We start from the raw sequence: 13,095 nt of genomic DNA, 5'->3' as shown, positions 1-13,095 counted from the left end.
TCATCCAGCAGTGGAGAGCGCATGGCTGGATAGGAGGTGACGTCACGGGTAAGTGGGCGTGCACTTGAGGATCTGCCCCGCCCCCCTGTCAAAAACTTTTTTTTTACTCGCATCTTAACACCGTGGCGGTGACGTTTCGGGCAAAGACCCTTTTTCAGAGCACGTAAATAGAGAGTCCAGAGTTGGACACCGCACTTTATACCATATGATAAATCACGTGTTTTATGTTTTAAACGACCTATTAGTAGCTTCATACTCTTAGGTTTTTACGGTAACGTCACTTAGGTAAAAAACAAAAAAAATGGAAATAATATAATAGGAATTATTATTTTTATTATTTATTTTTTACCTACGTGACTTTACCGAAAAAACCTAAGAGTATGAATCCTTGCAGTCACGAAAGCTCCACATCTACAACTATTAGTAGCTATTGCGCAAGGCATTACACCCATTTGAATTAACGAATAGAATTCTCTATTGGTGAGCTTAAATCACAATTATAATGATAATAATGATGAGTCGTTTTAACCAATCAGAGCAGGGGCCACTCCACGTCCCTGTCATTCACAAACCCCCCCACACCACCCTCTTCTAGCACTTCCGGGTCAAAGGTTCCAGCTTCCGGTCTCTGGCGTCAACGCAAGCAGCGACGATGCGCGCTTCAGGTAAGTGGCTCCGCGGCTCGCTCGTCTCTCCAACACTTCCCGGCAGACGCCGTCCGAGCCGCAGCTCGTGCAACGGCCCCTTGTGATGCCGCCGTTTTCTGCGGCCGGGTTCATTCGGTCGGCGGGCGCAATTTTTAATTCATTGTAACCATTGCAGCGCTTCTAGTTTTTTACATTGAATCGAAGCCTCTTTGTAATCCATAGTTCTGATGGGCGTGCGCTGTAACCCCCCCCCCCCCACTTCAACCCTCACCCCCCATTGGCTGGGTGCGTTGTCACGTAGCGCTGCTCGCGGACCAATGGGCGGCGGCCGCGCGCGCCAATGTGAGCTTGGGAATGTGGAGGGGGCTCGTGGAGCGCCGTGATTGGCTGGCGGGCTGCGTTTTTTGGGTTTCCACGCGGCTTCCGCTGTCGTAGCGAGAGGGCCCAGCGCGCCCAGTGGCAAATTCGTGCGGTCATTTTTTTAGGCGACGTTTCGGTCAATGACCCTCCACTTTCATGGGTGCGCTATAAAGAAGGCACGTTGCCCGGAACGTCGCCGGTTATATGCGTCCTTCACGGCCTTCCTCGTATGGCTGATGTGGAGCAACGGCTTTTATTTTTACAATGGGGTGGTTGAACTTGCGTTAGGAGTCGTAGTAGTGGAGTGTATCGCTGTGATGACACCATTCGTATTTAATAATCTGACATTGCATCGTTATATAAACCATGGTCTTCTCTGGGTGACCGCAGTCACAGCGAGATTCTATGGAGTTTTTCCTTTATCAATTATTGATTTTCAATTTCTCCATTAAGTGTCCACATCCGCCATGGTTTGTGCGAATGCGTTTTGCAGTTGCCCATAAGTGTTATTGACGAACTTGTTGTTATTTTTGTTGATTGTGCACCTCTGCCAACGCAACAGCATCAACTAATTAAGAGCCTTAATATTGAAACCGATGCCGACTTTGTCAATCCAGGAAAGATAATGAGCTGATCCCCCCCCCCACCATGTTATCAGCTGATACTAACAAAACGAATTGAGTTTTACATTCCACTATTGCAATGCAGTTGTAGTATGCCCGTAGCTTCCCACTGTTGGACAAAGGCCTACCTCGTATTCAATTCCTTTCCGTAGCAGTTCTTGGAAGTTTTCAGTTTGTTGAACCAGGTGAGAACTCAAGAGATCAGGATAGCCTAGTTTGCAAGAGTAACCTGTGGCATCAGTCTGTCAGCAGGGGGCGATGATTGTGTAGTCCCAATTTGAATAATTTGCGGGTAATTTTCATATTTGGCATGCGAGCATACAATCCCCTACTGTTACGAATGATATCGCGGGATTTTAGACGGCGTATAGTATTACGGCTATTAGACCCACAGAAATAATAAGGGTGGCTGTTGGCCTTTAAACATGAACCTCTGCAACAAGCGATGCATACCATGAATGCACTGCTGCTAGGTCACGTCCTGGCCCCTGTCAGGCAATGGCCACCAAACCTGAATTGCATTCAGACAAATATCTTGGCATGAAAAAATAAGAATGGGTTTTACCCTTTCTGACAATGCACTATCAGAGCTATACATGCTCTGATAGTCAATTGTGTTTGTACGGTTCGCCTTTTGACGTTCTCTGGTCTGACACTGGTGAGACTAAGCCCTCAAGAAGGCTGGCTATCGTGTAGGCCAATGAGTTTCAAAGACAGTGCAAACATCGGAGCATGTTTGTTTGCATGTTCCCCACAAGTACGTGTGGTTAATGCAGACATGATTCTTTTCAAACGGTTTCTATTAGGTGTTTGAATATCTTAACACCTGTTTGAATTGCCAGAAAGGATAACATGTATTCTTATTTTTTTTATACTTTGATACTGGCAAAAAGGTCCCATGAAATAGCTTGGGCTTCATGCTGTTTTTATGTCAAATGTTAATTTTTGAACATACTTGAGTGCGAGTTATTGAAAATGGTGTCCAGAACCGGTTCAGATATAACGCGCTCCTGATGTCAGCCGTGGCTAGGAAACAAAACCCAGGTCATTGGGTTCATAGCGCAATGCACTAACCACTGCACTACCGCTGCACCTACTGAATATATACGGTATCGTAGTGCTCCTTGAAAATGCTGCTCATAGTAGTGTATTTTTTTAAGTTACGGGTATTAAATACGATTGTGTATCAGCATTCCACTAGATGAAACAGGCATTTAAAGTTGAAGGACACAACTAATGTCAGGCATATTACCTAATAGTGGGGGAATTTTAATGTCTAACAATGCATTTATATTATTTTCTACTTAATGCAGAATTTCATTTAGATAGTATAGCAGATAGTATAACAGCAGATGTAACAATAAACTAACAAAATATTACAAAATTATATTTTACATAATATGCTGGGGCTGTGGTATAGTGGTTAACATGTTGTGTTATGAATCTGGCTACCTGAGCTCGATACCCAGTAATTGCAAACATCAGGGGTGAGTGATAGGTGAACCGGTCATGCCAAATCACACTTAAATCGTTTTACTAATCCACACTAACCAGTTTTAGGAAGTATGATCAAACAACCCCTGTGACCTACATAGCGTGGAGAAGTCCTAATCCAGCACTGAATTGACAAAGGGTTGTAAATTATTACTACAAAGTTGTCACTTTTTTTTATCTTTACCATGGATGAAGTACTGAGTTCATTCCCAACTGTACGTGGCCATTTCTCAGTGTGGGCAAATCCCCTCGCAAAAAATATTTGAGACTCCCTTAACGGTCCAGCTTTGCCAGCTTGTTATTTTTCTTATCACCTTTACCATTGTTATTGCGTGTCATTGCAGTACTCCTGCTGCCGCTGGCCCTGGCGCTGGCCCACGCTGCCACCGCACTGCATTTCTACACGACCGGCGATGTGGAGAGGCTGCACACCGCCCTGATCCGGCCCTACAGCTCGCTGGAAGAGGCGTACCACGCTGCCACCGGCCTCGCCGCACTCGGCGAGCGGCTCCCAGACGAGCAGGTGACCTGGCCAGAATTAGGTTGAGGTCATGGTTGGGGTCGTTGACTTGTGAATTGTGTAGTCGTGTCCGCTGTGAGCTGCTGCCTCCCAACGGTTTTTGGACAATGGTACTTAACTCAGTATAGGAAGGTCTGTTGTGATTATGCATTAATGTTTGAACAGCTGTTGTGATAGTTTTTATTACCCTGAACATTGGTACAGCTATTAGGTTAACATTTAAACTGAGAGCTGTATAAGTAACCTCAACATTGGGTCAGCATTGATGTTAACATTAATGTTGGGATAGCTCCCACGATAACCGTACCCGAACGGTACAGTTGTGAAGTTCACCATAATATAATGGCCCTTACATTAGATCGTACGCATTTTTGATAGTCTCAACTTTGAGACGGCTATCATAATTTTGGAAACATCTGTGATGATAACACTTAGGCAGCGGTAATTTTAATATGAATTGCCAACGCTGTCCCTGAAGTTCCATTTGGCTCACAGATTAAACTTGGGTATGATGGCACACGCAGCAGTTACACTTTTTAATGAACCTGTGTGTGAAATTGCCATGTGTGTTGCAGTCTGCCTGCGAGTTCATTAATGCCGAGTTGGACCCCTCTGACGTTCACTCCGTGTTCTACGCAGCCCGGACAAGCAAAGTGCTCTCCGATTGCGAGGTACCTTCCTCCCCCAACCAGGTTCCATCCCCACCCCTCTGGCCAAAGAGCAACAATCCTCACCAAGCCCCCAGGGCCTCATATTCAAGCTAGTGTCAATCGTATAGCAGTGGTGGCCAAACCACCTGACCCTGCGGGGCCGCATACTATAAAATCTTCACACGGCCCATAGCCACAAGACACGCACGGTGGTCACGTGGCCAATTTGCTCACGCTTGTGCTGTGGATTTATGTAAAATTCCGTGGGATTGCCCATGAGTGTCTGACTCTGCTGCCAGGGGTAAGTGCTCCAGGCCGCTCACACTTGGGCATATTATTTTCTGATTCGAGTAAATTTACGTGGAAAAGTTGCAAATGAGCTGCGTCTCTGTCGAGCAACGCTTGAATGGTCCAAGAGCCCCTTGCGGCTCACGGCCTGTAATTTGGCCGCCCCTGTCACATTTGGAGCAACCTCGCAGAATTGTCATTTAATTTGCGTACTTATTTGATGGGTTCTCACAAGCACAGTGCTATGTGCATGCATCGTGAGCGTAAGGAATTGACTGTTGCGATTAATTGACACACCCATAACCGTGCGTGACAATATGAAATGATAAAAGCACCTATTTAAATAGTGCTTTGCAAAATGCTTTTTAGAGTAATTCACCACATAGTTATTATGACATTATTTTTACAGAGCATTGAGGTATCTATTTTCTGTGATTGTAAAATTGCTACGATTAAAAGACTCATGTCAAGCTTAAGTTGCGCGAACTGCAATCGAATAACTTGAAAGTAATTTTTATATGTACTAAAAGTACCACAAAGCGCAAAAACGTGTAATTAAACTGTGCAATATAATTCCAGATGTATTTGAAACTAGTATCGCAATCGAGAGACATTGATCATTTTTCTGAGGAAAATTATATCGTGGCAAGCCGCATGCCCCTGTTCACCACGGCCACGAGGGGGCGACGTTTTTCCATCGCCACCGCTCCGTACCTCGCTCTCTTCTCAACGAGCCAGTACAGACGGCCAATTAGAGGTGATAGGACAATCAGTCAATTAAACCGTCTGATTCGGATGTCACGTAGCCATTATAAATCAACGCTACGAGACGCCCAGAACCAAGACTTTAATGTAGGCACTCGGTGGTGTCTTCTCCGTAATTGTCATGGCCATTATGAATCAGTGCCCTGAGAGAAAGAGATTTGGTACTAGGACTTGAGCCCAACATCTCAGTATAAGGCAAATAACGATGCATTGGCAATTTTAATGTATGGTCATGATGCGTGCGTGGCATTAATTTACTAATAGTTAATAACATTCAATTCCTTTACATTTGAATTGGGTCACGTAAGCCGTGCAACCATTATTGATTTTCCATTGACTACATACCAAAAAATAGTACCATTTAAATGGAATCGTCATCCCGAAATTGTGCCAATTCATCGAACCCTGAGCAGTGGGGAGCGGTGGCGGGCGATCGTTAAATGCCTGCCCAGTGGTGTCATCGTGCTGGCTCACACATTTCTGCGGAGGGAGCTGGTCGGAACGTTGGGTTGCTCGGTCAATGGCCAGGGTCAACGGCGGCGTGGTGTATTCCGCAAATATGGCCGACTGTGAGGGCGGGCACAAGCCGGCGTGAGTAGGTTTAACGTTGAATTTTATAAGGGCACCACGGGGTAACCAGCCCCTCCCCACCCAGCCCCACCCCTCCCAGCCTCCACCCAGCCCTACCCTCTCCACCCAGCCCCTCCCCACCCTCCCCTCTCCACCCAGCCCCACCCCTCCCATTTTTGGATGCACGACGGACGGACACAATAAACCCCTGTGGGCTGGTGTAACCAGGAGGTTCCTATCAGTATAACCCAACCGTTATGAGCCTCTTCCTCATAACGGTTGGGTTATGAGGAAGGGGCTAGCATTGTTGCAGAGCGGTTGGCACACGGCAGCGTGCACCCAGTAACCCGAGTTCGATCCTCCGCCAATGCTCTCTGACCCCCACATGGCTGTGCCATCACTAAAGCCGTTCTGACAACGCGGCCCCGTCGCGCTGTTCCCGGTTGCAGCTGTCAGTGAGCAACGAGACGCGCGAGGGGCTGCTGGCGCTGATCAGCGAGGACGCGACAGTGGCCGAGGTGGCGCACGCCGTGGGCGCCCTAGTGGCTCTCGATCTGCCGCTCTCCTCGCAGCAGGCGGTGACGGCGCTCGCCGTCGCGCTGGCGAGAGAGGACAGCCCCCCCGCGTGAGTCACCAACCGCGTCCACTCCCCCCCCCCCCCCCCCCACCAAACGTTATCGTCGGCTTCGTGTTGAACGCAATGTCACCGCCAACAACACGTCTGCCCTGTGCCCCTTGAGAGGGAGACGGAGGGGACTGACTTCCGTAATTTGTAATCGGGGAATGTTTTACCGCCTGTCAAATTAAATTTGTCTTAGCGCTCGCAAATTATAATTAGGCTTCGTGACAGAGGTAGACCCGGGCTGTAATTAGTTTCACGCGTAACGTTTCACTTCGGTTATGTTTTTACTTCAATTAAAAGAATAAGGTGTTCAAGGTGCCTTGTGCCAGCTTCTCCCGCTACATTTGGCTATGAAAATTTGAGCGATGCGAGTGGTTCTATTCATTGTTCCATACCACTTCCAATTCATACAGCACTAACAATTAATAGCAACAGCATCGAGGGATATCTGTTGTTAAGCATCATGACCGATTTATTATGACAGCAGCAGAGTTTCTGTTGTATGTGTATCTTTTGAGCTTCATTTGACCAAAACCTGGTTTGTGTTTGTGACGGCAAAAGATGATTCCTATAACTTAGCCGAGTTGGTGTTACATTTTCAGGACGATACAGGCCCTGCTGGCAGCTTCCTACCTCTCACAGCAGGCCGACCTCAACCGCATCTATCAGGAGGTGGAGGTGAGCCATTCATCACACAATGCAAATTTTCTCCATATAGCCTTAACAATCTGTTGGGGCAAGGCCGGCACGGCACACAAGGGGTTGGGTGTTCGGCACCACGCCCGGCCGCCTCGGTCTCTCCAGTGGTGATGTTTACACACCACAACAGGTACTCATTTGAGACTAAGTCAACTTAGGGGAGGCCCAGGACCGGTTCATATAATCGTCACTGGTGTTGGCCATGAGCGGGAATCGAACTCGGGCCACTGGGTTCATAGCGCAGCGCGCTGACCGTTGCACTCCCGCTCCCCACATATCCGTACACAAACACACTCACATTTATCAGTACATATACAATCCATATACACACACACACAATTCCATATTGACACAATAGATATACACAGCACATACAGTATATACACACACAGTTTATACACGTATACACATCTATACAAGGACAAACATCCCCTATACCCTTAACAGTGTTGTTAGCAAGCACCTATGAACAGGCAAAGGGAGGTGACAGCCACGATGGGGGAAATGAAAAAGAAGCCCCACAGTGCTGGATCATCACTGAAGATTCCCACAGCAGTGCACGAGACCACGCTTGGATTAAAAGCTTACAAGTGGCTACGAAAACACCACTTGTTCAATCTCTTGCCTCCCGCGCATTCATTTGTTTTGGGGTTTTTTGTCCCGTGCTCGCAGGACCTGGTTGCTCGAGCGGACGAGCATGGGGGGCTCTACCTGCAGTTCGAGGAGGGCCTGGAGGTGACCGGGCGCTTCGTGCACGCAGCCTACAGCCTCGCCGAGCACATTGGCAAAGCGCCCAACATCAAGCCCGTGAGTAGCAGCATCTGCACTTCTGCGGCCGTCTGGAACGCTCTTCCTTCTGATATTAGGAAGCCACTGGAGCTCTGCACTTTTAAATCATCCAGATTGAAAACTGATTTCTTTAGAACTGCTTTATGTGTTTAGTTTGTTGTCCTTCCCCCGCACCTCCGATTAACACAGTTGGCTACATACAGTGCGAATGACGTTCAACATGCATGCATACATGTGTCACACGGTCGCAGCAGGCCCGGCACTAGGACATAGCCCTAGCCTCTTCTGTCTTGCCAGAAAATGACTATTGTCCATCTTAGATGCACTCATTTATTTGTGTGTGTCCATTTGATTCCCCCTCACGACCAACATCAGTGACGATTATCTGAACCGGTCCTGGATGTGGTACTGGCTACCCCCCACCCCCTCGTGTGCTGTGCCGGCCTTCATAGGTGCTCGCCAACAGCACTTGCCCCAACAGTCTGTTAAAGGCTATATGGGGGATCTTTGCTTTTTGCCCATACAGAACCAGGTGGTGCAGCTGAGTAACGCGGTGCTGGGCCGTGGCTCGCTGGCAACGCTGGCGCAGGCATCGAGCGTGGCTCTGGCGGCCACCAAACTCTCCAACAACCGCTTCCACGTGCCGCTCGTGGTGCAGCCGGACGGCGCGCCGGCCCTCTCCCACAAGCAGCCCACCCTGCGGGTGAGGGGGGCACCGCACTGTTTCATTCTTTACAACTGAAGTCAAAAGTGGTGAGGCATTCGCTCGGTCCGTCTGTCTTTCCGTAACATCTTTCTGTAATATAATTTACATTGTAGTATAGGGACCTTGTACAAAACCAGCTACTTTTATCAAAGGATTGCCCAAAATTAGCGATAAAACCAGCATTCAAATAGTTAAACCTTTTCAGCCAAAGCGGGCTCTCTCCCCCTTTCAGGCTGCTCTTCACCTCATTCGGTGTCATTACACAGTACGGTCATCTTATAACATCGCACATGATGCGCCGCCGTATCACGTGTGCGGTTCAGAACGTAACGTTATCACAAATTCTATATTTCTGAAGACAAACACACTTTGGAACACATTGCGGAATTCATGCATATGCCCGATTTTTCTTTCCTTAATAACATTAAAAAATTGCAACGTTATTGTAATTGTTCTATCAGCGGCATTTCATGGGGGAAGGAGTATCCTTAACTATCGCAGAGCATCACGCTGTGTTGGAGAACAGGCCGCAGAAGCGTATTTCATAGAATTTATTTAGAGAGTGCCTTATCTACACAATAGAGGGCGCTGTACTTCTTCACATACTCTATTACATAAAAAATGTTGGTTGCATGGTAGCCAAATGGATATATTTAATTCTCAGAGCTAAAATTTAGAAAATCTAAGTTAAAAAAACTCATTTAATGGAATGTTTTTTGTGCTGTATATTGGTGATCGGGCTTGAGTATCAACTCACTGCATTTGAAAACCAAGTTTTATTGCCAGTGGCTGAAATCCAAATTCGAATCCATGATCACAGCGATGATAGCTCTGTGCTGTGATTCCTGCCAATCATCAGCTTTAGAGGAGGGTCCTACCTGGGAGGTTTGGTCACATTGGCAGACAGCGAGAGGAAGATGTAACTTAGGGTCAGGCACGTAAGGATGCATTGAATCGTCAATTAAAATATTTCCTTGCGCTCATGGTATACACTTTGAAACGACCATCAAAGAATACATGCTTAGCGATCGGTGAAAATAACATACTAATGTTACATTCCGGTTGCTGTTCAATTGAGACAGAAAAACATGAGACTCAATACAAATGAGATGGTAAAAAATATACTTAACATAATAGATTCTTCAATTGTCAGACTTCACTAATGGCTTACAAACGGGAGATATATATTTTTTTTATTATAATTGTTTTATCTGCCTCATGCTGTCATAAGATGAAAGCGTGTTTAGTTAGAAGGCTCACACTGAACTCCTAACAGGTTTAATCAAGTACGCTACTCAATGTCTCTTACGGGTATTTTGGAAAGTTGAAGCTTTATTTTCTTGGCACATCATTTCAGTCTGAGTTGACCTTGTGGGTGGCACTGCCCAGAAAGCCTTCCTCAGGCTGAGTGTCCTGTCACAGTGTTCCGGGTACAGCGCCCTAATCGTTCTGACGTTACTCCGGCTCTCCCACACGGCGTTTCGCGTCAACTCTGATCTTACGTTTCGTTTGTGGGACTCCAGCTCGTTATCTCTTGAGCTGTTTGGTTAATTGGCCGCCTGCTTTCCTTCATGTCCATTTAATTGATGCGACATCAACAGAAAATCCAGCCTAAGTGGGTGCTCATAATGTCTCCGCAGGTTTCGTTTTGGTTTTTAATAAAGTAATATAAATGTGGCAAAACGGATATAAATCGTCACTTTTGATTAAGCTGCGCGGACACCACTGCCCGACGTAGCCTCATTCAGCTACGTTAAAGTTTCTGCGTTGAGCATCTCCTAACTGCGATTAACTCGTGAGTGGAATAAAGGCGGCAGGGGTGGGCATGCCGTAATTATCCAGCAGGGAATACTCGGGTTGTTGTTGCCCGTGGAGGCAAGGATCTCACTGTGTTCAGAGGATCCCGTATTGATTTGTGCATTCACTCTAATTGGCTGCACCTCCTGTTTGCTGTCCTGCCATTAATTACCAGGGCACACTTCGGAAATGTCAGAGGCCACTGTTAAAGATAAAATGCTGCTGTTGCCGCTCACTCACAATGCTTCCGAAACCGAATGGCGGGATGACATATGTATGTTTAACTTCTTGCGCACCGTACGTAGCCAACTGTGTGTTGTCTTGACCCTTAAGCCCCCCCCCCTCACAACCTTTACCATAACCCCATGCTCAAAAGTAGACTTGGCCCCGTTCCCATAATGCTCAGAGTAACACTTACCATATATCAAGGCAATAGGTCGTCGTGACCCATGCCATTTATGCCAACAGACAGCACTGCTGTTGCTCGATCACCCGGCTGTTGTGCAGTCAACACCCAACCTGTAAGATGGTTTTATTTTTGGTCAATGCTCAACACTGCCTTGGCCTCTAACAACAGCTCCGCTCAGGATTGAGCCACTCCGTTTGCTTTTGAAGACGCAGGAGCAACTCAGCCGTAGCTTGGCTCAACTCATGGATATAATGAGCTTGGCTGAGACCATATTCATAGCCGGCTCAAGATAAGCGTGCGTTTTGAGCCACTTCACTAGAGCCAAAGCCAAATCTGAACCGAGTTTTCTTCACCACCACCATCTGGCGTTAGGTCTTCTCTTCCCCTTGGTCGCTGACTCCTGAGTGCCACTCCAATGCCTGTCTCTAACCTGGCCTCCTCCAGCATTAAAATCAAGGTCTATAACTTACAAACTAATCTAGTAATAACTAGAACCCTAAGTGTACAACCATGGTCTCATTATTACAGCCATTCACATACGTAAAAAATTCACCCTACCTTAATCATACCACATTGACAATTATTACACTCCGTATCAGAACCCTGGACTCGGTAATAACCATAGCCCCAATCACATTGCTGTTCATTTTACACGCTTTTATTTAACTCCCTCTGTCTGTTGTTGTCGTTGTATCCTCAAATATTGTAACTCAATTTTAACCCACTTCCCAATGTGGTATCGACTGCAAACTTGGTATACTTATGTCATACTGATGACAATACTATATTCGACCATAAAAATATAAAATATATATTTTTAAACATTATTTTTTATATGTTATGTTTCGGCTTGTCCACGGTAAACTGACATTGGCTGTAATTCGTCACGGTCCCTTACATTATGGCAAGCTTCGGGGCCACTTCCTGGAGTTGTGGCGTTCTTCCATTACTAGTACGGTTAATTTAATTAAAGCGTGTTTTTGAAAAAGTTTTGTCTTAATATTACTTTTTAATTGAACCCTGTATCCCACTTATAACAAATACCCAGACCTTGACCCTGGTGTGACCCATAACCATAATTTTTGACCCTCGGCTGTTCTGTTATTTGTATGTGTGTGTGCACGTGTGTGTGCCCCAGCTGTGTGTTATGGATGTGCTGTCACTCCCTATGCTTGTGTGTACGTGTGTATGTGTTTAATACATGGGGTGTGGTACTGTTGCGGTTAGCACACTTCGCTTCCAACCCTGTCAACTTTACTCTTTGGTTCTTTCGGTAAAGTCACGTAGGTAGAAATAAAATAAAACAAATCACGACGTTTCGATCGCAACACAAGCAATCCTCATCAGGTGGGACAACCACAGCAAGAAAATGCCGAAGTCGGCGGGAGAGCTGCCGTAGGAGGCAAGGGAGGAGAGAGAGAGGGGGGTGGTAGGGGGAGGTGGGGCCGCGTGAATGCTAGGGGAAGAGAACGTGAGGCTGGGGGGGGGGGAGTGGGTGGGGCTAGAAGTGGGAAGCTGGGGAAGAACAGATACAAATGTGCTAGTAAACCGGCAGGTACGATGGAAACAACCACAACTAGTTAAGGCATTACTGGTTGATAACATCCTTCCAATAATTGTTCAATTTGTATCCATCTTCTCGGTTGAAGTTTTGTCTGTTTATATATCTGGATGGCTTCATGAACAAACCTTTGATAGTAGCCCGAAGGTTTGCAGAGTACCTTGGTCTCGGAAAAAAACAATATGCGAGCCCACAGCGTTATAACAATGGTCAGCTACGGCAAAGGTATTGGTTCTTCCATGTTTCAGATCTGCCTTGTGTTGGCGAACACATTCCGAGACATGTCGTTTTGTTTCCCCAATGTAACTGCTACCGCAGGTACAACTCAGTTTGTAGACTCCAGGGTATTGCATGTCAGGAATGACCTCCTTCACAGATGGGATTAGATCACGGATTTTGTGTACTGTATTGAATCGGACCTGGATCTTGTGTTTGTTTAAGATTTTGGAAATCTGTTTGGTAACACCTGCTATGTATGGTAAAGTGATGGTTTTGATTTGTTTCTCAGGAGATTGTTTCTCCATGGTTGGAGAAACAGCTTTGCGAATAATGCGGTCCGAGTACCCATTAATCTTGAGGGCCTGGTGTACGTGTT

The 13,095-nt window shown here is 46.5% G+C and overlaps 1 protein-coding gene across 1 annotated transcript in view; it reads left to right on the top strand.

The window, feature by feature from the left end:
- The first annotated feature begins 571 nt into the window (after positions 1-571).
- Positions 572-13,095, top strand: part of RPN2 (ribophorin II) — a 28,206-nt gene continuing 15,682 nt past the window's right edge. The window contains exons 1-7 of the mRNA XM_078612397.1: positions 572-665; positions 3,469-3,647; positions 4,220-4,315; positions 6,367-6,542; positions 7,142-7,217; positions 7,911-8,045; positions 8,554-8,730. Of these exons, the coding sequence (XP_078468523.1) occupies positions 653-665; positions 3,469-3,647; positions 4,220-4,315; positions 6,367-6,542; positions 7,142-7,217; positions 7,911-8,045; positions 8,554-8,730 (852 nt within the window). The 5' untranslated portion in view covers positions 572-652. The remainder of the gene's footprint in view (positions 666-3,468; positions 3,648-4,219; positions 4,316-6,366; positions 6,543-7,141; positions 7,218-7,910; positions 8,046-8,553; positions 8,731-13,095) is intronic.

Source organism: Lampetra planeri, chromosome 2 (assembly GCF_965212315.1).
Source record: "Lampetra planeri chromosome 2, kcLamPlan1.2.h2, whole genome shotgun sequence".
Classification (NCBI taxonomy): Eukaryota; Metazoa; Chordata; class Hyperoartia; order Petromyzontiformes; family Petromyzontidae; genus Lampetra; species Lampetra planeri.
Note: the sequence above shows the minus strand (reverse complement) of the source record. Positions and strands in the feature narration are given on the sequence as shown.